Below are 25,069 nucleotides of genomic sequence, written 5' to 3' on the forward strand. Positions count from 1 at the left end.
CCAGCCGGACGTCTCTCTGGCTTAGACGTCCTCCTGACCTGCAGCTCTCTCATCTGTGCTTTGTGTCTTCTTCTCTCCCCCCCCCTCCCCCGTTTGTTTCATCATTTCATTTCTGGACTCCTTTCCTTTTTCGCTTGATTTTCAACCCCACCTCCTTGCCACTGCAGGGCTTTGGGTTTGTAACATTTGAAACGAGTGCAGATGCTGATCGTGCACGGGAGAAACTAAATGGTACAATCGTAGAAGGACGGAAAATAGAGGTGCCTTCCTTTTCCTGACTTTCCTTACTTCCCCCCTCTTCCACTTCCTTGACTCCCCTTCTCCTCCCCCTGACTCTCTCTTTCCTCTCTCTGCTCGCCTGACGTTTCCTGCAGTACTCCCTCCCTTCCCTCTCTTCCTACATTTATTTCTTCTCTCCCACCTGCCTGCTGCACCTTGAACACTGCATGCCGAACCCTGATCCGTAAGTGTGTGTGACAAAGAGAAAGACAGATCTATTCAGTGGTATGTGAGTGTGCTGCAATGTTTGGTTATTTTTTGTTTGTTTTATTTTTTGCATACATGTTGAATTCTGCTTTGCTTATGATGGATTTCGTCCTGTGTGTGTGGCATGTACAGTGCAGTGCAGTGGTTTTTGATTTGAGTCAAACATCATTTGTTTAAAATGAACTCCTTCCAAATGACACTCTGCCAGTGTGCGCATACACATTAATAAAATTTGTTGACTCTATTTTGATGATCCCGTTTCATGGGGAGTATAATCTTTTTATCTGTCCACTCAATATGTTTTCCTCTTTCATTTTTACTATTTTAACTCATTAGGGTTCATCTAACAGAGGAAAGGGAAGGCTGTGGGTGGATGGTGGGTGTACAAATCACAGGACTTTGATCCCAGAAAATAGGGTTCTGTGTGTGGTCAGGTTTAGACCATAGACTGTAAATGAAGACGGACGTAGACTCTGTGACATCAACCATTTTGAAGCTCAGAATGGGCTGCTCTGCTGTCACCGTCTTGGCAGTGCTTGACTCCACCTACCTCCCGGCTAATCCAATAATGTGCCAAGAGTTGGGGCGTATGTGGAGCCATGACTTCAGTGCATGCCTGTGACAAGCATACACTCTCGTTAGCATCGTTAGTACTCCTGGGCATCTGGGCGCCTTGCTCAGAGGCTAACCTAAGGTTAATTCATTTGCTGGCTAGTTAGCTAGTTAAGGAAGCTAACAAGCCAGGTGTGGTGAGAGAACTAGAATTTTATTGCTGTTACTCAGTTGACCAGCAAGTATATTATCTGTCTGATATTTGCATGAAAAAAGTGACGCCATGGAGACAGCCAACCAACTGTCATCAGCACCTCAGCACCCACCTGACATTCAGAGTGACACACTCAGTCCTACATAAAATGTAAACACATGCTGCAAAGTTGGACATTTTAACATAACAAATATTAACAAACATGTTTCCCCCAGAACATATTTACTGTTGCAAAATGATTGGCATATGGAGACAAAGTTGCAGGCAGGGTTAACTCTGCGTAGGGCTTGTGTATGAGTAAATGCGTAAAATACAGTGTGATCTAAGCTTCACATCTACTGTAGGTAGCATCAGGAGGCATAGCATTCAAATGAATGTAACGGAGGCAACAAAGGGATTTGCAACTCACTGTATTTTTTTGTCTTTGCTAATCAACCCACTTTTCAGCCAAATGTGTCCCAAGTTTAACCTCAAGCCTCGACATCTTTTTACCTGCAAATCATCAAAATCAAGCTGACTGGGAAAGTGGAAAAGTCAAGTACAGTACAATGCTGAATAGCAAGGAAGTTTCCACAGTGTGTGTATCAGAGCAGACAAGATGGATATAGGTCGTACTTCCTTCAGAGATTATTCTGAGAAATGACATTGTGAGAAAACCTCCAAAACTGGACTTGAAGCATTTTTTTTTTTTTTATCTTAAATTGAAATAGTTGAAATCTTGTGTAACTTTGCACTTCAAACTGCAAACTGTCTGTGTGCATTCACTTTAGTTTTTACATAATGTTTTGAATTTTCTCTGACTGTCCTCCCATAAGAAAATAGACTCCATAAGCTGTTTGTGCAAGCAGTTTATTATGAACTATAGTTAAGTATTGAATGACATTGTGTGTGACAGCATCAGTCTTTTCTTTTCATGTCCCCTGTTATAATGGGAGCAAAGGCAGAAGTCCATATACAGAGTTAGTCAGGGTGGGTGGATCGACAAAACATTGGTCGACAAATGTGGTCTAAACTTAATGAAGTGCTTATTTCAAGCAAAACCCTGATCCTTCCCTGAACCTAGACAGCTAAACCTTTGCCATAGCATTGTCACATCACAAAATAGTTAGTTATTTATTTTTAACAGTGTATTTGTGGCTCATTCAGGAAATGCTCCTATGGTTCATATCAGCCGGTCGGGACAAATGACATATGTGGTGATTCAGGTTGGAGGATTGGATCTTGAATGTTACGTTGTTGAACGTCAGACCTTTGACTCGCTGCATGTTGCCTCAAATTCCAGCATGGCATGGAGAGCTGTTACGATGTGGATTATCTTCTCTATGCGGAGTTTTTGCTTGTGCGTGTATGTGTGTGTGTTTTGTTGTCGTCGTTGTGTATCGGCTCTCACATTAATCTCTGTCTGTCTGCTGACAGGTCAACAACGCCACAGCCAGAGTAATGACCAACAAAAAGGTGGCGAACCCTTACACAAACGGTGAGACTTCAGATTTATTTTCATCTCTTCTAATTGCTCCTCTCCTGTAATTTCTCCCACTCTTGTGCCTTTTTCTCCTCCTCATTTGTTTCACATGTTGTCCCCACTCTCTAGTTTTCTTGCTCATTATTTCATTTCACTGCCAGTGTCAGAGCATCATGGCTGCATTTATGAGAAGAAGTAAATCATTATGATCCAACTCCAGCCATCGAGCCTGCACTGTGAATGGAAAGGAAACCAAAAGCTGCAAATGGAAGCCGGGGCAGCAGATTCTGCCTCAACACAAAAAGAGTTGTTCACATTTGATTAATGAAATCAATATTTGTCAGAGAGGCAGTCGATTTGGTTTGAAATATCATGCAAATAGCAAAGTGAAATCTTTTCTTACAGGGTAAAGGGAAAAGGGCAGCAGAGAAAGAGGATGACTGGAGATGGAGGAGGGGATTTAAAGCGGGGGGGGGGGTATTTGGTAGATGGACGAGAGAGTGAATGGGTAAATAAAAAGAGCCAATAAAAAGAGCCAGGAGTCAGTGGTAAAGAGGGAGAGAGGGGCCTTTAGGGTGTGTCTCTCTCCCCCATCCCTCTCACAGACACTCATTCATGTGGATGGAATGGATGGGAGATGGAGGCAGAGAGGGAGGGAATGATGGAGGCTGTGAGAAGTAAAAGAAGGGAAGAGGGGGAGGGGATGGATGAACAAGGGAGGGAATTAAATGGCCAAACACACACACACACACACACACAGATCCTGTTTGAGGGTGCAGAGACAGAGAGTATCAGCCCTGAAGGGTTTTCCATTTTTCACTGTCATCAGGCCCCAAACCTGCACACACACACACACACACACACACACACACACACACACACACACACACACCTGTGAATGAAAGAAGAAGAAGGGGAGGAGAAGAAGAAGTAGAATTTTGTAAATCTTTCTGATAAAACCATATGATACAATATGTAAAGACTCAGGAGAATGTAATTAACAAAGGTTAAATGGAACTGAACTGTGGGACGTGTTTTATGGATATACACAGGATGTAACTGTCAGCCCGCAAAGTTATTGTAAAATCCTACAAAGCATTAAATTCAAATTTAGCATTTTGATGCAACATATTGAAAACATACAGTATTAATAGTAAATAATTTGTATTTTAAAAGGGAAAGGACAACAGCGTAATAATTCTGTAGAGAAGGTTTGATTTGGAACACCAGACTGATACAAGTGCAGAAATGCTAACATCCATTGTGTGTGTGTGTGTGTGTGTGTGTGTGTGTGTGTGTGTGTGTGTGTGTGTGCGTGCGTGCTTGCTTGCTTGTTGCATGTGTGTGTGTGCGTGTCTCCTGTGCAGGCTGGAAGCTGAATCCAGTGGTTGGAGCAGTATATGGACCCGAATTTTATGCAGGTAAAGAATCACACACAGTACCGTAAAGAACCACACGTTCTGCAAATACTCACAACACAACCAAACACACGAATGTGCTGTAGGTAGCACCGACGGCAACGGAAGTGTTTCCAGGGGACACTAAAAAGTGATGGACTTTGTGACTTTTGAAGTTAAAAGCATTGAACAACAAGTGCACATGAATGTATTATAATACATGCATTTTAATGAATTCATGTAAGTGCGTCCCAGCTGGGTTCATCACTTTTTTTGTGTCCCTTGGAAACACTTCGGTTGTCGTGCTGAGTGGGGGCTGAGTATATCATCATATATTCTAACTTTTACACGCAGTTTCCCAAGTATGACCCTTTAAATTCAGTTTGGAAAATAATCTTTCACAGTTCACCACACACACACACACACACACACACAGAGGTGCGCTGTCAGCACAGGCAAACCTGGCAAATGTATGGGGCCCCAAAGAGGAAAAGGGGCGCCTTATGGCCCTTCATTTTGACACATTTTACAGTGAAAACTATGATGTGTGCCGTAGCAAGCATCTACCCATTGCCTGCATTTGAGGCATTCAGGGAACATCTGTAAATTTTAGTGTCTGCCAGTAGTCTGGTGCCTGGCCCTCCCTGAACAGCGATTACAAAAGTCACTCTAATCAACCAAAAGCTCATTTGACAGACGTAGTTTTAGCTTTAGGTCTTAGCTGACAACTCCACACAAACACTAGCACTCTCAGAGCTGTGCTAGCATGCTAATGCACTAATCACGATTAGTGTGTAGGCCTACTAACAGCTCGGTTTGAAGTGCTGAGACTGTCCGCTTCTCCTTTTTGCTCATTAGTCTGAAATCTGTTCATTCCACCGACAGCTTTATAGCTCTCCTCTAAATAACCGCCCTGACAGAGGGAGGCCATCCATCTCTTTTATTTCCTCTTCCTGCTTTTCCTCCTCTGTCCCTCCATCCCACCATCTATCCCTCCATCCACCAACACAACCAAACAGCAACTCTTAGACGCCTTCCTCTAATCCCTGTATCACCAATCAGACGCAGTGCTATGTGTTTCTTTACATTCAACCAATACTGAACCACAGACAGGACAAACACCTGCTCCATCTGTCCGACAGCACAACACACACACACACACACACACACACACACATACTGTGTAACACCACTGTTACACTAGCTAGTTTAACAGTAGTCTATATTTTTATTACATCCATTCTCGATCCTCCTAAACCTAAATTCAATTTACATACACAGTAAGTAGTACTTTAAAAGCAATAATCCAGCCATTTTACCTGAATAAGTGTCTCTCTGGCTCATTAACCTCCTCAACACCTCCTGACCTGCACATTCAAACCCACACAGCAGCAGCACATTTGCCAGACACGGCTGTTATAGCTGGGATGTCTTCCTTCCTTCTTTCCTTCCTACCTTCTTGTCTTTCTTTCTTTCTCTTTTTGTCTTTCTTCTACCACAGTCTGATTGTCTCAACTGGTTTTGAAAGATTGATGTTGTGTTAATAATACACATATGATAATATGATGATGGCAGATGTTTGGCTTGTGAATCTTCAGTATATCAGTTCATCTAGTCTCTTTTTCACTGTCCATTAAGTGTAGTTGTTCTTTTTGTCCCGTTATGGTCACAGACTCTCTCCACCTGCTGACACATTTACATTTACACAGTTCAGTCTAATTCATTTGCCAAAAACAAAAAAAAAAAGTTTAAGATGAATTTGACTAATAGTGTTTTGTTTTTTCTTTAATTTTCAAATTTTCTACAGATATCGCAATAATATCATGATCAAGAATTCTTTAGGCGAGGAAGATCATGTAGTGAAAATCTGATATTAGGCTTATTCCCAAATATGTTCAAAAGTACAGCTCTTTTGATTATGGCCTTGTATCAATCACCTGCAGTTAACTTATGATAAGAAATGTCAGTCCTTCTTAATTTGATTTTGAAGACTTCACAGAAAATGATCAAAACTCACGTTTAATAATTAACACACCAACTGCGCAACATTCCTTTTCTGCTGTTATTTTTGACGTATTAACATATTTTTGATATCTATTTGTACACACTTTATTGCTATACTATATTATTTATCTATTATTTATGCTTTGTAAATTTATTTGTATTTGATATTTACATTTTGTACTTTGCTGCTGTGACAGACATTCAGTGCATCTGTCAGACAGGACAGGTGCTAGATTCATTTTGAGTTTCACAGCAGCAATGAATGAGCAACAAACATTTTACACAGCAAGAAGTTTCAAAGAAATTAAACAGAAATATTTTCAACAATATTAGCTTTAAGGTTAACATTTTATTCATCTTGCTGATTTGGTTAACACTGACATTTCCCACTGCTCAAATGATGGAAAGAAAATAATACGTCATATGTTTCTCTCTTTATTTTTTATTATTTTTTTATTTTCATTTGCCTGTTTAATTTATTTTATTTTTTTAACTACTGTACAGGAATGCAATTTAACAGATTATTTCAGCAAATTGAAAGCTGCATGAAAGGACTCATGTCAAAGGTTAAATGTTTTTTTAAGAACAACTTCCCATATTTTTATTAGTCCAAGAGGCCTTTTTAATGAAAGGACTGAACTTTGGTGAGCTGACAGTGTTTGGTTGTGTGACTAATATTAAGTTCAGCAAAGAACATTCTCTTTTGTAGTCTATTATCTTAAGCAGAGATTTCCCAGGACTGAATGAAGCAGTAGAGCTCGTCTGAGCTACAGCAGCAGCTGTAATATAATTCAAATTTTTGAACACTGAACTGTAACCTTAAACATTATTCATTTATCATACATGTGGATGTGACGTCCATCCATGTCTCATCAAATATGTATCAATATATTTCATTTAAGGCAATTACAGTTTGAGTAACTGAGCAGAGGTCTGTACTACAAAGCAGGATTAGAGGTTATCAAGGTAACTTCAGGTATAAGTGCGTGTTTTCAGTCTTATGACGGTGGCTGACTTGTTACCGAGGTAAATCACCATGGTAACTTACGCTGAACTCCTAACCTGCTCCAGCGCAGGTTAACTTAGAGGATCAGATCAAAGCCTGTCGACAGCCAAACTACTGACCAATCAGATCACTGGAAAAATGGAGTCATCATTCCTACAGGATCCTGACAGGGACAAAAGAGTTTACAATAAAGTGATCAATAATAACGAGCAGTAGATATAAAATTTAAAAACAATCAGTGGAATAGTTTTCCTGTTTGAGTCTTTCCATGTGGTTTTAAAACAGAGCTTCTAGAAAATGCAGAGTTTATCATGTTAAATAAATAGCCTTTATAATAACTATTATAGCTTCACTCACTGCAGCTCAGAATAACATGATCAGACTCTGTGACCACAACTGGAAAAAAAAATCGAAACCTCTGATGTCTTTGATTTGAACAATGATCCACACACTGTTAATTATTTCCATCATTATAAACAAACATTTCAGTCAGTCTGACTCATCAGACATCAGCTACTTCTCTCCTCTTTTCTTTCTCTCCTCTCTGCAGCAGAAACTGTTTTATCTGCTTCACATGTTCAGAACAAAAGAGTGAAAATACTCAAACGTAATGATAATTCATACACTTATTCACAATATGTCTTTAGTCTGACTTTAATAGAAATTATATTTAGACATCAAAATAATATTTTTTATTCCAGTCATATGATCATATTGTTCACATTTCACCTTGTTGAACATCACTTTTGGACGGTGCTATAAACCGAACTTACCAGCAAGTATCATCGTGTCTTCTCATGTCATATTAGGTACTTCGTTCATGGTTCAGTCGATGGTGCTTATAATTAATAACTCGGCCTCTTTCACATGAACGCGCTCGTAGCTGGACAGGTAAACCCAGGGTTAACTGAACCAGTTGATAACCAGCTTCGTAGTACAGGTTATCAGGACGGCCAGTGTTAGGTTCAGTCAAGCCAGATAACTAAAAGTTATCCTGGGGATGTTGAACTTGCTTCGTGGGAAAGGCCTCAGGTGTGTGTTTAGTATTTGTTGTAAACATTTAGTCAGTTAGCTCTGGTCCTCATATGGATAGAAGTATTAGAAAACATGGTGGTTTTTAAAAGGCACCAGTGAAGTTTGCCAAGCCTAAACGACACCATATCGACACCCTCTTAAAATAATGGCCTAAGTCATTTTTTCAGGTTTTTCAGGAAACACAAAAAACTCAACAAAAGAGTCACACTTTTGACATAGGCCATTATACAACCGGGGGTAGAATTGCATGTTCCCCTCAACTGAGGATTCAGGCGATTTTACCAGAGGTGGCCAGCATCATGAGGGGGTGATTTAGGCAAAAAAAACATTTTTGTCAAAACATGACTTAGGCCATTATTTTAGGAAGGTGACGATATGCCTCCCTGTCTCCCGGGGGGAGGGAGAGATGGATAGAGGGATAGATGGTCGGTTTGTTTACACCTTCTTCTTCACTATATGAATCTTCCTTGTGGCTGAGGTCTACTGTGCAGCTTATATCCACGCCTCCACCTTTGCATTTTTTCTTCCAGGTGTTCCTACTCCTCTCCCTCCTCTCACCTCCTCTCGATGAAAAATGAAAGAATTCCCACCTGTAAGCGAAAGTGCATGGGATTAAGACTCCTTCTGAAATAATTATGGCTGCATTTAATCTATTTTGGAGAGGGAGTAAAGCAGGATATAAAGTGGGATGTAAGGGCGATTAATCACCCTTTATCAGATAGCTTTTCCCAGCACCCATCAGCTGAATCGGCCTCCATAAATCCTGGCCGGCTGACAGTGCACTCCATCTCCATTGCTGGGCTCAGCTACAAGTTTATTGTGCGCAAACCCCATTCAGAGGAGTGACGGATGACCTCACCATCCGTCATGGGTGTGTATGCATGACCTCCGCATGCATACACACCCGTGCTCACGCGCTCATGAATGTTGTAGCCTAGTTGAGGCATAGATGTACAGTCTCTCCCGTACAGTCACGCTCTGGTATGCCCCTAAACAACCATACGCTCGTGGTTACACACAGCACGCTCATAGACACACACTTCACCACGGTTACAGGGCCACGTCGTGGAAACACAATGCTATGAATTCTCAAAGAAAAAGCTCGGACCTACGTATCCGTGTGTGGAAAGGTTTCAAGTGGGATTTTTTTTACAGTACAACAGAGCACGAAATCTTCAGACAGGGGAGGTGTCACTGTGACGGTAGCACGGCACGATGAACAGAAACATCATTACTCCAAAGGCCAACTAAGATTTGTATCATTATTATTATTATTATAATTGATTTCAGATATATTGGGAACTTAAGGTTTCCACAGCTGAACAGTAGATTTGTCTGTCCTCTCACTGCACCCTTATTTCAAATAAATAAAAAAAAATCTTATATCAGTTATACACTAAATAATGGCGTCAGTCTGGGAGAATTGCGATGGACTACCTGCTGCATGTAAGGGCTATTTTTTGTTTGCAGTGCATGTGAACGCAGTCTTCAGTTTCTGATGTGAAGCTTCTCCTAGAAATTATATTTATATGCTACAAATTGGTATTGCCAAATATACTTTGTAAATGTAATTCCTGCCACGAATATGTTGGCGATGTTTATTCAACCTAGTGGAATTTATTGGGCAGATTGTGGGCGAAGCACAGCTTTGACTCTGCACTCAAGGTTGGGGAAAGGTTGTGGTTTCAGTTAAATGTTAACTAGGTAAAATTATTAAATATTTTTTAAACCAAGATCATATTTTTCTAACTTAACCACATGCAGTGAGTGAGTACCTAAACATAAGAATACAAAATGCTGTAGTTTGTTATGAGTGGAAATTTTTCGAGGGAAAAAATGAAATACGATTTCAGTGAATGATTTGCCGACAGGATTAATATTTCTTGACTTGTCAGATACATTAATTGAACATTTTTTCCCAGTAGTACTGGTGAAAACATGATCTGGGCAGTGTTACTCTCATCTGGAATGTATTTGTATTACAAATTGCTTCTACTGTATGTAAACAATTCATTAAGTCCACTAAGATTTCCCTGTGTTAAGCTGCTGTAATGAAACTGAACGTTTCATCTACTGTAAATCCTTTTAAATTAATTCAACTTGGAAATGTAAATTCCAATTAACTGAACTTTAAAATATAATAAAATAAAAGATCGAATGACATTGAAATTAACAAAACGTACATATTTACATTAAGTTGACAAAACGAGAAAACAAGGAAGCTTATTATTAACGTAGAATGAACGCAAAACATGGGGATTAGAAATAAAGGCCTGTCTCTAATAACAGCATGCTTTAAACAAAGGCCCGTGTTCAGGTGAGTGAGTGTTCCAGCGTAACACAACCAGGCGTCAACACACTCACCCAAACACATGATATGATCTGCTGCAGCTCGGTGGGGTAAAGTCTGATGAGTCCAGACTACCTCTAATGTTTTTTGATCAGAGTTTGCATAATAGCCTTGGCCTACGTGGAGAGTGCGTGCATCACAGGCGAGAAAGAGGTTTGTGTGTGTGTGTGTGTGTGTGTGTGTGTGTGTATACATGTGTGCATATGTGTGTTTGGGTGACTGGGTAAAATAGACTGCCTGGGCTTGAAGGACAATGAGGGAAATGTAATACTGATTGATTGACTGTGTCCTAGACTGGGTATATGCAAAGCAGGACAAACGTGTGTGTGTGTGTGTGTGTGTGTGCATCTCATGGGAGCTGGTGTATGCAGAGTTTGGCAGAGCCGTTCTCCAGAACACAACAAATAGGATTAAAATGCAAAATGCAGGCAGCAAAGTAACAAGGCAAGTGGCTTGGGCCTTTTTAACATATGCTGAAAAATTTGCAGTTGGAAGGGCGACATCAGATCAACTCTGGCCTTTGTCATATTGGCGCCCCGTCATTGGTCCAAGGCCGGCCCGAGATCACCGTCAGCTACTGACCCCGCCTTTTCTAACTGAATCATTCCGGGGTACTTAAAAAGCAGGTAGTGATTTGTTATGAGGTTTACATACAGTAGCATGACTTTAGCTGTGCTGCTCTGCACTTTCAGCCATTACTTGTACTGTGACTGTAACAGAAGATGAGGCTGTATTGATTTAACATTATGATCCATGTGTGTAGTGAAATTTAAGATTCCTTCAAAGCAAATGCACATTGATGAATTGTACAACAAATATGTAATCAATTAAATCAATCATGCCCGTCATACATGCTATTTTGAGTAAAAGTCCAAAAGTGTTTCCATTCATAAATTCAGCCCCAGTGTGAATGTAAACAGCAGCAGATTCTGGATCCAGCTGAAGTTTACATGGTTACTTTAAAGGACTCACCATCCAACCTTGCAGAATTTGGTTTCTCTGAGTGTTTACCTGAAATCTTCTATATTTTTATTGGATCACTCAGTAAACAATCAGCCAATCAGAAGAGAGGCCTCCTACTACACTGAGATGGTTTTTGCTTCTTAAAACCACAAATATATCTTCTTATGGATCAACACTTCAAATAAAACACAGTATATAATATATACAATATGGGACCTTTAGAAAACAAAGACACCAGTCTGGTGTTTTGCATGAATATTATAATATGTTAGAGGTTTATTAAATCCAGATTCATTAGAATCATTTTCAGTCCTTTCAGCTCTGCATGAGTGAGTGAGATCTTTATGGAAAGCTGTTCCTGTGAAGTGCGTTTATAAATTCCTTAATTTTGCTTCCTTCATCTAAAGTTAAGGCTTGAACTTTTTACCGTAGCTCATTCTGCCACTCCACTTGATGTCATCACTGTGAGATTCTAGTGTATCTGCTCACTGAAAATATAATTCACTTTAATGCCTGGCAACCTCCCTGTCGTAATGTAGCATGTAGATTTTTGTGATTTTCCAAGCAGTTAGTTAGACACGCCGTAATAAAACCTGGAATTGAGGTGTGATTCAAACAACACACACTTACACACACACACACACACACACACACAGCTTCAAACATAATCACATATGAATATATAAAATACATAAAAACACAATCTTATAACTGCTGTTTTGTTCTTAATGTAAATGACTCCAGCTAACATCCACAACAAGTCCTACACCAACAGATAACATGTGCGTATGTGTGTATGCAGCCTTGAGGTGTGGTTCTTTATGCATGTGTGTATCAGTGGATGTTGTTTGTTTATTTTATGGGGGGGGGGGGTTATTACGGCATCGCTGTAGCATGCACAGGCCATAGCTCATTACCAGATTGCATTCATATACGTCACACCAACACCAACATGCACATACACATGTCCTCATGCTCACTTATATGCATGCGCACACGTGCAGCGCACTTACTGGCACGCGCACACGCACAAAGAGGAATGAATATATGGATGTTAAGGATTTCTCTGATGTGAAGAAAGAAGAGGAAAGGTGGGGGAAATTGATCCTTCGCTCAGAATATATCGCCAATGGACTGCGAGTTGGCCGTGTGGCATATTAATGCTGTTGTCTGACGAGTTGGAGTAGAGGCAGAAACAGCAGAGGGTAGAGAATTTCCATCACCCCTCAGAGAGAGAGAGAGAGAGAGAGAGAGACAGATGGATGGAGGCGAGAGAGAGGGAGAGAGTGTTTCGGTCTCTGAACACTTGCAGCGGAGCAGGTTGTGCTTTTCTCTGCTGCTGCAGACAGTAGGTGTAGTCATCCATATCAGGGGCCCCTCCGAGGTCTGAAGGTGCTTGGGAGGTGATACAGTGTGTTTGGAGTTTAACAGGGCTCCTTTCAAGGCATTCATCTGTATCTGTTAGAGTTTACAGCCCACAGGTTTTGCACTACACTCCTGTGTGTGCATAGCTGTGTCTGGTACGGTGGCCCTGAAGGCTCAACGCACTGCAGCTTAAGAAAACACATGCAAACAGACAAAACACAAACACATTTAGAAAAACATCTTCATCAGTTTGACAACACATAACACTGCAAGCGCTCACAACGCAAGTGTCTCCAGGGGACACTAAAAAGTTATGAAGGCGGCTGGGACGCACTCGTACATCCATGCACTTGTTGTTCAATGCTTTTAACGTCAACAAGTGCAGGTTCATCACCTTTTAGTGTCCCCTGGAAACACTTGCGTTGTCGTCCGTGCTGCTTCCAGCTTTTCAGAATGTGGTTTTGTCGTGAGGATTTGCAGCACATGTCAGATTGATGAAGATTTGTTTGTCTTTTGTCTATTTGCACATGTTTTCTTAAGTTGTGTTGTGCGCTCAGGGCCAGCGTAGTCTGGACTATGTGGACGTTTATATTTAGAAATTTTGAGCTTTACTATATTGATTGAGCTGTGTACCAGCAGCTAGCTAGGGATCAGTCACGTATACGGACAGGTGACTGATGCTAGCTGAGTGTAAACAGTAAAACTGTGAGTATTTCATATCAATGTTTTATACAGTTGTTGTAAAAAAAAACTGTGAACTTTACTTTACTCTGATACTTTAGGGTTATGTGCTGTTAAATGCATCATATATGAAAATAACTTTTAATAAGTTTTAAAGAGCCGGTTTCAGATTAAGTTTTTAGATTCAACCAGCAGAGAAAAGAACTCTGAAGACTTCTGATGTCGTCATCCATCACAGTAATGGATCACACACCTTCACTGTGAACAGGCACGGTTACATTTTGCATAGTTTCAGCAGAATACTAATAACCAGGATATTTTATTCCGATAAAAGTTCATGTCTCCACCATGAGGCTTTCCGTTCTCTGCATTTTTACTAATAATATCAAACATTCTCTGCAGACTATTGTAGGAAATAATACCTTCTTTTAGATGAACCTGTGCAGTGGTGTTTGCACTAAATGGCAAGTCAATCAAGAATCAATGGGTGACAATTTTGTGAATTCTGGAGGGTGAGCTCTAAAGATCCCCGGAACCTTACTGCCTCTATATTAACTGCTTGAATGAAATAAAAGTTGATGTAAATTAAATTAGATTAAATTAAAAAATCAGTGTCGCTCCACCAGAATGATTTTTCCTGCAGTGTATGCAGACGGTTTTAAAGCATCGTTTAGATCTTTATGTTGGGAAGTAAAAATCAAAGGTAACGTAATGGAACAGTTAACTGAATAAATGAATTACCCCATACGCAAATGCAGTTACATTAATATTGAATTTTTATATATGAAATATATGTACATATAAAATAAAAATATATGTAAAAATCATATATGAAACCTATTAGAAATTGAAACAATTTCATATATTGACATATATGTCTAGCCCATACAAATATGTATTCTTATGTATGTATTATTATAAATATATATCCATCCCAAAACCTGTCAATATCTGTTGATATTTTAAACTGTAGGGTCCAAAAGTCTGAGAGCACTTTCCCAGAATGGGAAGATAGACATGTACTCATGGCTCCACTGTAATGATATTTAGAATCACGCATGTGTGTTATTTACTTCAAATCAGAGTAAAGACGCCCAGAATCCAGAAAACTCATTTTTGGCCTTGCTCCCCCACTGGCTGAAGGTTAAACCGAGACCTTCACCTAAATCAGTTCACATCACATCACCATGCCACCCCGTGCGGGTAAGGGTGACCCCCGCGTGTGTGTGTGTGTGTGTGTGTGTGGATGATGAAGGATGGCCATAGGCTGATTCTACCACTACAAACAATACAGGCCATCTGCTTTGTGTCCCCGCTGCCAAACACTGAGCCAAACCTCTACACAGGCCTCTGTGCCTCTGCTGCTCTCTCTGCCAGCTCCACTCGCAGTTTCATCTCAGGAACATCCCCTCCATCCTTTTTTTATACCTTTAGCTAAACCCTGTCAAGTTGTCAGGTTCTTGTCAGATGTTTTTAAGTTTTAAGTTAAAGGTGTGATTGATCTTTTTTCAGCTCTTGTCTGAATCAGCAGAGAATAGGAAATGTTTTTATGAAATGTTATGTAATTTCAATCTGTCACTTTTTTTTTTATATTTTTCATTGTTTGAAAATGATACACACACAATTTAATCATAATATCTCAAAACAACCTGTCTCCTAAAAATGATACTTCTACACAACTAAACTGCAACAGCAAATATGTTTTGTAAGAAATCTAATTACATTTTCTGTTATTTGATGTGGAGAAGTTATAATGTTTAATTTTTGATGTTGATGTTATATATTTTGTTGAGTTGTGTACTTATATTATCCCACGGTTGCAGTTTAGTTGCATGAAATCATCATTTCTAGGAGGCGGTGTTTCTCCACCAACATTTGGAAATCTGCTCCGGTCTTGTTTCCTGTAAACAATCTGATCTAATGAATCTACAAGTTAATATTGAGAGAGTAAGTCATGTTTGATTTCCATGTGACTGCACATTAAATGCCATGGTGGACATGTAAATATACATCATGTGCATCATGTGCAGCAGTCTCAGGATCAGTCTGGACATCCAGTCTGGTGAAATAAATCTGTTTCCTGACAGTTCCATGTTGATTTTACTCAGAGAATGCTAACCGACCTAAAACCATGGGTTAGCTGTGTTATCCAGCTGAAAATAGTCCCTAACAAACACACCATTTCCTCCTCTTCTTGAAATCTAGTATCCATCAGTTTTATAAAAATTACTGAGCCCCTTTTTGAAAGAAGTAAACTATATATCTGAGGCATTTTTATAGCATAGCTTTGTCATTAGGCGCCAGCTGAGACACACACAGGGCAGATGGACCAACACGTTGTTGGGTTTTCTCGACAGTAAGAAAACTAGAGCACAGCAGCAGCCATGTGCTTTAAATGTTCAGGTGATTTTCTGCAAATGAAAATATGAAACTTAGTGTTGTAACATATTGTGTGTGTGTGTGTGTGTGTGTGTGTGTGTGTGTGTGTCTGTCAGTTACAGGCTTTCCATACCCCAGCACAGGAGCAGCCATGGCCTACAGAGGGGCCCATTTGAGAGGGAGGGGTCGGGCCGTCTACAACACGTTCCGCGCCGCACCTCCTCCTCCACCCATCCCTGCCTACGGAGCGTGAGTGGCTGCGAGCACGCACGAACACATGCACACTTCCAGCCGACACAAACACACGATAATCAAATAAACACTGTATGACAGGTCTCTAAGACTGAAAACACGCGACTGCACAAATCTAATTCACAGTATTATTCAGACACAGGGGATAACACACACACAAAAACACACACTCGCACACAAATATATACATACGCACACACACACACACACACACACACACACACACACAGTTATAGAAGAATAGTGAGTGGAAAACAAAACCGCCGCCTTCTAATAGAGCGGAAAATTGCTCTTTGATTCCAGAATGGCCAAATTTGTCTCTCTTTTTTCTAATGTGTCATTCTTTATTTGGCGGTGAATAGACTGCTATGACCTGCCCTGCACACTCCAATGGGCCCGCTTCAGAGAGCGAGAGACCTCGTGGACGTGAAGGGGGGGAGACATGGAGAGTGAGAGAGAGAATAGATGACTGAGAGAGTGTTGTAGGGGTTGAAAGAAAGAAATGCAGATGGAGACAGAGAGAGTAAAGGCAGGAGGCTGAGAGAAGAATAATGTGTGTGGTACAGTTGGTCATCAGTCACTGACTGTATGGTGGGAATGTAAATGAATTCTCTTTAATTTAGCTTTTAACAATTAGTTTATAGTTTAAAACTTTAGAAACAAAATCAACTTGTAATATTTTATTTTGAAAAACAGAAAAAAAAACATCAAAGAAATTGTGCTGCTGGCTGCATTTATGAAACAAACTCATGGAAATCAGAGCCTCTCTGCTTGGACATCTCAAACTGGGTATTGGAGGACTTGAGGGAGGTCAGGGGGGCTTTAGTGGTGCCACAGCCTCCGAAGAATCAGCTGTAAAAATTGACAAAACCTAGGAAACGCTGGAGCTGTTTGCAGGAGTCAGGAGGGGGCCGGTCGGCCACAGCTCTCACCATCTGAATGTTGCCACACACCTCAGGAAGGACGCAGTGGAAATAACATTTATCTACATTCATTAAAGAGTTCATTTCCCAGAAGCAGTCCAGACATGCAGAGCGTGTCACTGTGTGGTTATGTAGAAAATCAGGATGTTGTCAACATAGATGAAGACATATTTGTTGCCCACTGTTGTTTAATGTCTAATGTTTGATGTCCTCTGTCAACAGTGTGGTCTACCAGGATGGTTTTTATGGTGCAGAAATATATGTGAGTCAAACTCTATTTATATCAATTTTCATTTATTGTCAATAATGTGGTGCTGAGTGTCTTGAGCATGTGATCCAGGGCTTCCCTCAGAGTCAGCTGTGTTTGCAGCTAATTGTTGGTGACCATCTTGTGTTCCTAACTGGAGGTGGTATTGAACTCCCCCGTCTCTTCTCAGGGAGGGTACGCAGCTTACAGATATGCCCAGCCAGCTGGTACCGCTGCAGCCGCGTACAGCGACAGGTATGTTGGCTTCCATGTTCTGTCAAGGTGTCGTCGTAAAAAAAAAATTTCATTTGCACGCGCGTTCATCAAAAAGACGCCGTGTGTGTGTTTCCCTTACCTGCCTTCAAACCGAAGGCGTACACAGACGTTTTGCTTTTTGGTGGCTCCTTTGCTTCTCGACTCACCGAACAACTTTGACATATTTCATCAACAAAAATTGATATTGGTAGAATTTTCCCCTGTAAAAACATGCAAAATATGTTCTGCATATAAACGTACTTTAGTTAATGACTGCCTACAGCCCTGCAAGCAAAATGTCACTTTACAACCATTTGGAAATTAGCAACACAAAAATATTAGAATTTTTAATTGTATTCGGCTGAATGCTTTACATATTTCAAACTCCAGTTCAAACATTGATTTGAAAGAAAAAGAAAAAAAAAGAAAAGAAAACAAGCAGCTGGGACAGGAAGGACGACTCTACTCTATAAATAAGTGGGACAAATAAGTGCCTTTTTAATGGTGGCATTGACGGCATATAGTTGGCATTTTAGTCTAGAGTGAGTATGGAAAATGTAAAATTTATTATATTCTATAGTGATTTTGGTCGAGACAGGAGAAGTCGGTACTGAGTACTTTTGTCCATCTCGGGATCCTGTAGGAAGGTTTTTACCAGGGATCTAATTGGTCAGTAGTGAAGTGATGACAAGTTTATTCTGATTCCGTGAAGTTAGCCTGCTCTGGAGAAGCTTAGCCATGCAATGTAGGTTACCATGGTGATATACCCTGGTTAACAGAGCCAGAAAAAGTTGAGTTAAGTCCACACATAAATGGCTAGGCCCCTAATCTTGCTTTGTGACAAAAGGAGTGCAGCACAGGGAGGAGAGAGCAGTGTGGTCCACTCCATCTTTCACTCGTCATTCCTCTTGGAGCTCCGTGTCTCCAACCTCTAGTCCATGAACCTCCGGGGCCTTGAGCTCTACCCTACCATCCCTGCCCTTACCCCTGCCCTTACCCCTGCCCTTGCCCCCTGCTCCTGCCCCCTGCTCCTGCCCTGGCCCTGGACCCCGCTCTGCCCAGCCCCCTGCTCCTCTCTCGGTGCAGCTGTCCCCAGCTCTCTGGGAGTCTGCATTGTGCCAGTTATTCCTCCAGATCAAAAGTGATATGTATTTACAGAAAAAACATGTGCGTGTGTGTGTCTTTGAGCATTGCGCACACCCACTACCTCTGCCGTCTAGGTGTGTGTGTGTGTGTGTGTATGAAGGTGCTTGGGGAGCTAATCATAGGGAGATTGAGCATGTCAGGCCTGATAAGAAACAGCCACAGCAAGAGCCTGTAGGCCTCCGATAATGTAAGATTTATCAGAGGCGAGGAGCGAGCGGCGTGCTCAGGAGAATTATGAACAGAGCGGAGCAGGTGAGGGGGCATGTCTCTCTCCAGAAGACTTATTTCATTTCCTTTGTTTTTCTTCTCTCTCACATTCCCTCCTTCCGTTATTCGTTCTCCCTCTGTGGCTGATGTGCAGTGTATCCCTCTTCACTCTCTCCCTGTTTCATCTTTTATTCTGTGTCTCTCTCATTCTATTTTTTAAGCTCTCCTGATTTAAAGGGAAGCCCGGGCCGTGAGGTGGAGCTGGGAGGAGATGGGGCAAAGGCTGGGGGGGCTGTAGAGGAGTTTTATTTATTGTGGGATAAGAGAGGTCTTACACAGACTGAATGGGAGACTCTTCCTCTATTCTGTCTCTCTAGAGTGTGCGCACACACACACACACATACACACACACACACACACACACACAAAAGACTTCCACTGTCTGCACTTGAGACCGTGTAAGAGGACTGATCTTCAAATGCACTTTGTCCTTCTTCCTTCATTTTTCAAATAGCATTAGCGCAAAGACAACCCCTTTAACCCTTTAACAGCCACACCCCTCGAGACACTATATTTTACAGGTAACTATAGGTTTCTACGGAAACCCGGAGGGGCAGAATATGAGTTTATGACTTAAGAACAGGTGAAAGAAAAGGTTTTACTGGGATAATCTTTCTAAAGTTCCTTAATTTTTGTTTCATGTGTGAAAAAGTTTCACCAGGATCATATTTCTAAGTTCCTTTTTTGTAATCTGTTAAAACAAGCGAGGAGAAAAGTTTTACCTGGTTCATTTTTTCCAAGTTACTTTTCTGTGAGAATAGGTGAAAAAAGTTTTGCCAGGTGAAAAAAAGTTTTAGTTACTTTTTGTTTTCATCTGTGAAAACAGTGACTTAGTACACACTTAGCAATTATTAACAACACTGCAAATACTATTTATATTTATCAGATGAGCATTCACGCACAGCGGCCATGTGCTTGCTGGTGTAAACAGGAAGCAGATTGTCTACTCTGCATTTGTTTGCTTAGTTGCAGAAGATACTACCAACGAGGAACAGCTATGGCAAAAAGTAAGACCAGAGATTTCTAAACATTACAAAAAGTAGAGTGTGACCAATCAGGGAAGGATACATCATGGCTGATAAGACTGGATCAGGAAGCGAACACGGGGTGTCCGCGTGATCGTTTCCAACAGTCTGAGTTTCAAAGTAAAGCGAGGCCAAAAGTCTCCGTTTTAGAGGCTTAAAAAACTCACCTGGACACCAGGTACAAACGCAGCAAGTTTACACAGTCCTATTACTAACTTTGCCTGAATGTCAGCCATATTTGATGATCGTACCTACAAGCAACCAGGTGTGTGTCTGGCTGTCCTTTCTGCTAAATAGCATCGAGCATATCCAGCAGTCCTGTTTCTCCTGGCTCATCAGCTTGGTGTGACCCTGGCAGCTCTAGTTGTGTCCATTGTGTCTGAAGTGATTCCAGAAAGTTGTCCAGTTTCTTTTGAAATTGGTTATAATAGGTTGTTAGTATATGAAGTATGCTGGGCTATCTTATGATAAAACCAGTGGGTATGAAAGAAAACGTGGTCCTTTGGTCTTTGCCCTTCGTCCTGCAGGAGAGGGGGATCTCAGACACCAGCATCATGGTGCAGCAGAGAGAGACTGAAGTTAGTGTGACCACCGCTTTGGTTGATAAAATTACATCCTGGGTTACTTTACCAATGGCATACTGTAAATGTCCAGTTTGTCCAGAGTCCATGCGTGGAGTTCAGGCAGGAAGTTAAGTTTACCTAAGTAATAAGTGGAGGGTTGTGGGAAACTGAGACATGAAGCCTCCACATATATTACATGTTTTCATAGTACCATCAGTCCAGTTCTGCATCGTTCTAGTGGCCCCACAGGTGGAGCAGTAGGTTCATTGTTTAGTCAAAACATTTTTAATGCCGAAACATTAAAAACATTCACCCGATGTGCAAATATTTAGCTTTTATGTGTTTTATATCATTGTAAACTGAATGTTGAACTATTGATCATTTTGTGGTTGATCTTTTGTTATTTTCATGCCATATATTGTTTTTATTAGGCATGCTATATATAGTGATGGTCCAGAAAGCACTCAAATAGTCTGTCTATACAGTGTACTATATATACAATATACTAAAGTACTACTGTAGTAAACTGCTGTAGGTTTTTACTCCAGGAAAAGTCATGCTGCATTAGCTACTAGCAGTTCCTGTTCATGCTGTAGTCATGGAGACAGAAGACGATCACTGGATTACTATTAATACTGAAGAAATCATCTGTTCTATGATTTCTAAGCAGATTTTTTAGGGATTTATCTTATTTGCCATTTCACCAGAAAGAGACCAGCAGCCTGTGAGTCACATTTGACTGAGACTAATCAGGAAATATTAGTGATAAATCGATGATGAAAAAAATAAAACAGACTATTTGCAGTCCTCAAAACCACCTCCTTCCTCCCTCCATGTAAACTCCCACCACCTCTCCTCAGGTCTCCCTCTATAACACATAGTCTAACACATAGTGTGCCTGCGCAGCCACTTATCTTTGCCCTCCAGACCTATGTTGGCTTCCCTCTACTTTTAGAGGAGAATAAACAAACAAGACAGGAAGAGAGGAATATAAATAAAGCGGTCGGTGGCATCAGACAAAGAGGAATGGAGGGGTGGAACGAGAAAAGAGAGCGGTGTTGAGGGAGGGGATTAGTTCCAAGCCAGTGCTGGTGAAAAGACCGGAAATAAGCCTCGGGAGACAGACGGAGAGAGATACAGGGGGAGATGGAAGATAGGAGACAAGTCGCCTAGGATGGGAGGAGAGAAGGAGGTGAAGAAGAGGGCGGTGTAGACGGAGGAGAAGGTACGGGACATCATCAGAGAAATGTTCCGCCCTTTGTTTTTTAGCGTCCTCTTTCTTCGAAATATTTTTTCTTTACAAACCTATATTTCCCTTCTCCCCTGCGTCTCCTGTCTCCGTCTCCACACCTCGAAAGGATGATCTTCTCATTTTACTCCTTGTTCATAATATTATTTCTCCCTCCCTTCAGCCATCTACTACTCTTATCACTCCGTCCTTTTCTTTTCTTATCTTTCTCCCTCTTTTTTCCCCTCTCTGGCTGACGTTACTTTTATTGCAATCCTTCCCCATCAACCGGAAGATAAAACACTTTTCCTCATAAATTGAAATGGGTAAAACAAATCATTGCAATCACACACTCTCACCTTTACAGCGTACATTTATAGGGAAACATCGATTGCATTTTCATCCCATAGGTCTGTCCTTAGCGTGAGTGAGAGGGGGAAATGATTATAGATCTCTCCTCCAGACCTCAGTTAAAATCGACGACCCAGTGCCTTATGTGTCTCATGCATACTCATTTTAGCACTCCCTATCCATTATCAGAGCTATTCAATCAAAGCCAACATGCACAAGGTTTATGTCTGGTGGTTGGAGTTGGGGAAGGGGGAAACAATTAACAGTATTTCCCAGCTGATTAACTTCACCTTTGATTTGTACTGGTTCAAAGAATCCATATAGTTTTATGTTTGGGGAATAAGTCAAAATGTCACTCTGCGTCTGAATCTACGGCCTCATATACAAAAAAACGTCAGGGTGATGTACACCCAGTTGGCAGTTTATTAGGTACACTTAGCTAGAGCTAACACAGTCTAATACAACAGTCCGGTAATAAATCCTCCCTTCGTTATGGTTATAATGTTCAGTTTTTACTGAGATCGTTTCAGAGAGGTCTTGATGTCATCGTGTGGTCACTGGTCATGAGGATGTAGTTTATGTACTGTGTCATACAGAGAGGCGTTTCTGTAATTAAGGGAAGTTTCAGCAGCACAAATGGTGGATTGCTGCCTTCGGGTTGGGATGGAGTTTTTGCTCCAAGTGAAGTTCAAGTACCTCGGGGGGGTTGTTCATGGGTGGGGTAGGATGGAGTGGGAGATTGGTTCAGCATCTGCAATAAAGTGGGTGTTGTACCGGAGTGTTGTGGTGAAGAAGCAAGGCAAAGCTCTCGATTTTACCAGTTGATCTTTGTTCCAGCCCTCACTTATGGTCATGAGCTCATGAGATCATGGGTACAAGCAGGTGAGAGGAGTTTCCTCCGCAGGGTGGCTGGGTTCAGCCTTACAGATAGGATAAGCAGCTCTGACATCTGGGGGAAGCTCGGAGTAGAGCCGCTGCTCCTTCGCATCGAAAAGGAGCCAGATGAGGTGTTCGGTAAATCTGGTTAGGAAGCCTCCTTGGTTCCTTCCATTGGAGGTCTTACTGGCACGGCCGACTGCTAGGACTCCTTGGGATGGACCCAGAACATGCTGGAGAGATTATATATCTTATCTGGCCTGGGACACCTCAGGATCCCTCAGGAGGAGCTGGAAAATGTTGCTAGGGAGAGGGACATATGGAACATCTGGACTAATTTGCTTGACCTGCTGCCACCCGTCCCGAATCAACACCTCTCTAAAACAGTGTCAACACAGGCTGAACATTATAACCTTCATGAAGGTGGGACTGTTGGATTGGACTGCATGAGTTTTAGTTAAGTGTCCACAGGAACTGAGGGAAATAAAATCTAGATCTCTAATTTTAAATAATGAGTTTGTTCAAATAAACACTGATAGCATTAACCTACATTTGTCACTCCACTCAGAACCGAATGCTATTACCACATTATTATAGATGCATAAGCCTTGAAACAAGGGTGGAACTATTTTTATCATTTTTGTAATTTCAGCAGATGTTAATTATCTGTAGTCCAGATTCCTTTATGAAAATATGTTTTATTAAAGCGCCACACAGCAGGTTGTATTCTGAATGGTTTCTGGGGCTCTGTGCACAATATAATAATGCTACAATGTGTAGTCTGTTATTTGTTGTGTGTGTACCTGAGGGGTACTTAAAGGTATGTCAACAGGAGCCCACCATTCAAATTTGCCCCTGGGTTCCCTAGCAAGTTGATCCTGCCCTACCTGGGCCCAGGGTGCAAACCACTGCTTAATTAAGAATGTTTTCAGGGCACATTCACAGAGTTTCTAACTCATCGGAGACAGGAATGATTTTAATCCCGGTCAACCGCTATGCACAGCTCCCTGGAGGGAAACTGTCATGCTTGATAAATGCAGGTCCTGATCTTTGCAATATATCCATAGGTTGTGTTTAGCTACATTTGTCTGCACATTAAACACTGTTTCTGTCTGTTTCTCCTTCATAGTTACGGCAGAGTCTATGCAACAGCAGACCCGTATCACCATACGATTGGTCCTGCAGCCACTTACAGTGTGGGCACTATGGTGAGTCTGTTTTCTGTTTCTTAGCCGCTGACTGTAAGAGATGTCATGTTGTCAGGCTCTTTGATAACATACTGTATGAGCTCCAGGACAGGGGGAAGGGTTACTGAACTGTTCATATAAATGAAACATTTAACAACATTTAATTTATAACACATTTAATCATTTGCTGGCATGCCTTAGTAACAGCCTTGGAAGATCTTAAACAGAAGAGTCTATTCTTACTTGTTGTTCCTATGAGTTGTGTTTCCCTCTGAGAGATCCATTTTAATGTTTAATGTGAATCTTTGCCACTTCAGTAAATGAAAAAGGGACATTGCCTTATTCTCAAACTCCCTATTCAATTTCATTGGCCTGAAGCAACTTGCTTGAAATCCAATTGAGACTGAGAATTCCTCCCCACAGGAAACAGTCTCTTCAAATTTTGCAAGGGGAGTCGAATGGTTAATGTTTGTTTTTAGCTAGCTTTGCAGCTAACATCAAAGATGAAAAAAAAAACTCTCTAAAGAAAAGAAAGAGAGCACCCCAGAAGATGGGGAAGCAAACAGAAAGTACAATTTGTTTTCTTTCGAGGGCGTGGGTAGGGACTTCCTCCAAAGATTAACGACCATCTAGTACATGCCTCAACGTGCCGTGGGAGATTAAAGCAGAGACAGAGAGAGAAAAGAAAAGTCTCCAAAAGAAGGAAAAGTAGGAGATGGAGAAGGAGAATCAAAGTTTCTGGTAGCAAAGCTGCTGCTTGGTGCAGCATCTTGGACTCCAGACAGATGAGGGTTAATGCTGAGTGCTGACGTGTTTGTGGTGATGGAAATCGAAAGCCCTACCACCTCCCCGTGC

General features: G+C 41.2%; 1 protein-coding gene across 2 annotated transcripts in view; it reads left to right on the forward strand.

Annotated features, from left to right (window-relative positions):
• The window catches only part of rbfox3a (RNA binding fox-1 homolog 3a), a 190,630-nt gene that overhangs the window by 151,230 nt on the left and 14,331 nt on the right, over positions 1 to 25,069 (forward strand). For both annotated transcript variants that reach the window (XM_023418811.2, XM_087177256.1), the window contains exons 5-11: positions 168 to 260; positions 2,669 to 2,729; positions 4,082 to 4,135; positions 16,011 to 16,143; positions 17,292 to 17,331; positions 17,507 to 17,571; positions 24,157 to 24,235. In XM_023418811.2, coding sequence (XP_023274579.1) covers positions 168 to 260; positions 2,669 to 2,729; positions 4,082 to 4,135; positions 16,011 to 16,143; positions 17,292 to 17,331; positions 17,507 to 17,571; positions 24,157 to 24,235 — 525 coding nt within the window. The remainder of the gene's footprint in view (positions 1 to 167; positions 261 to 2,668; positions 2,730 to 4,081; positions 4,136 to 16,010; positions 16,144 to 17,291; positions 17,332 to 17,506; positions 17,572 to 24,156; positions 24,236 to 25,069) is intronic.

Source organism: Seriola lalandi, unplaced genomic scaffold (assembly GCF_002814215.2).
Source record: "Seriola lalandi dorsalis isolate HSWRI2012SDOR001 ecotype SW California unplaced genomic scaffold, Sedor1 jcf7180002054585, whole genome shotgun sequence".
NCBI classification, from domain to species: domain Eukaryota; kingdom Metazoa; phylum Chordata; class Actinopteri; order Carangiformes; family Carangidae; genus Seriola; species Seriola lalandi.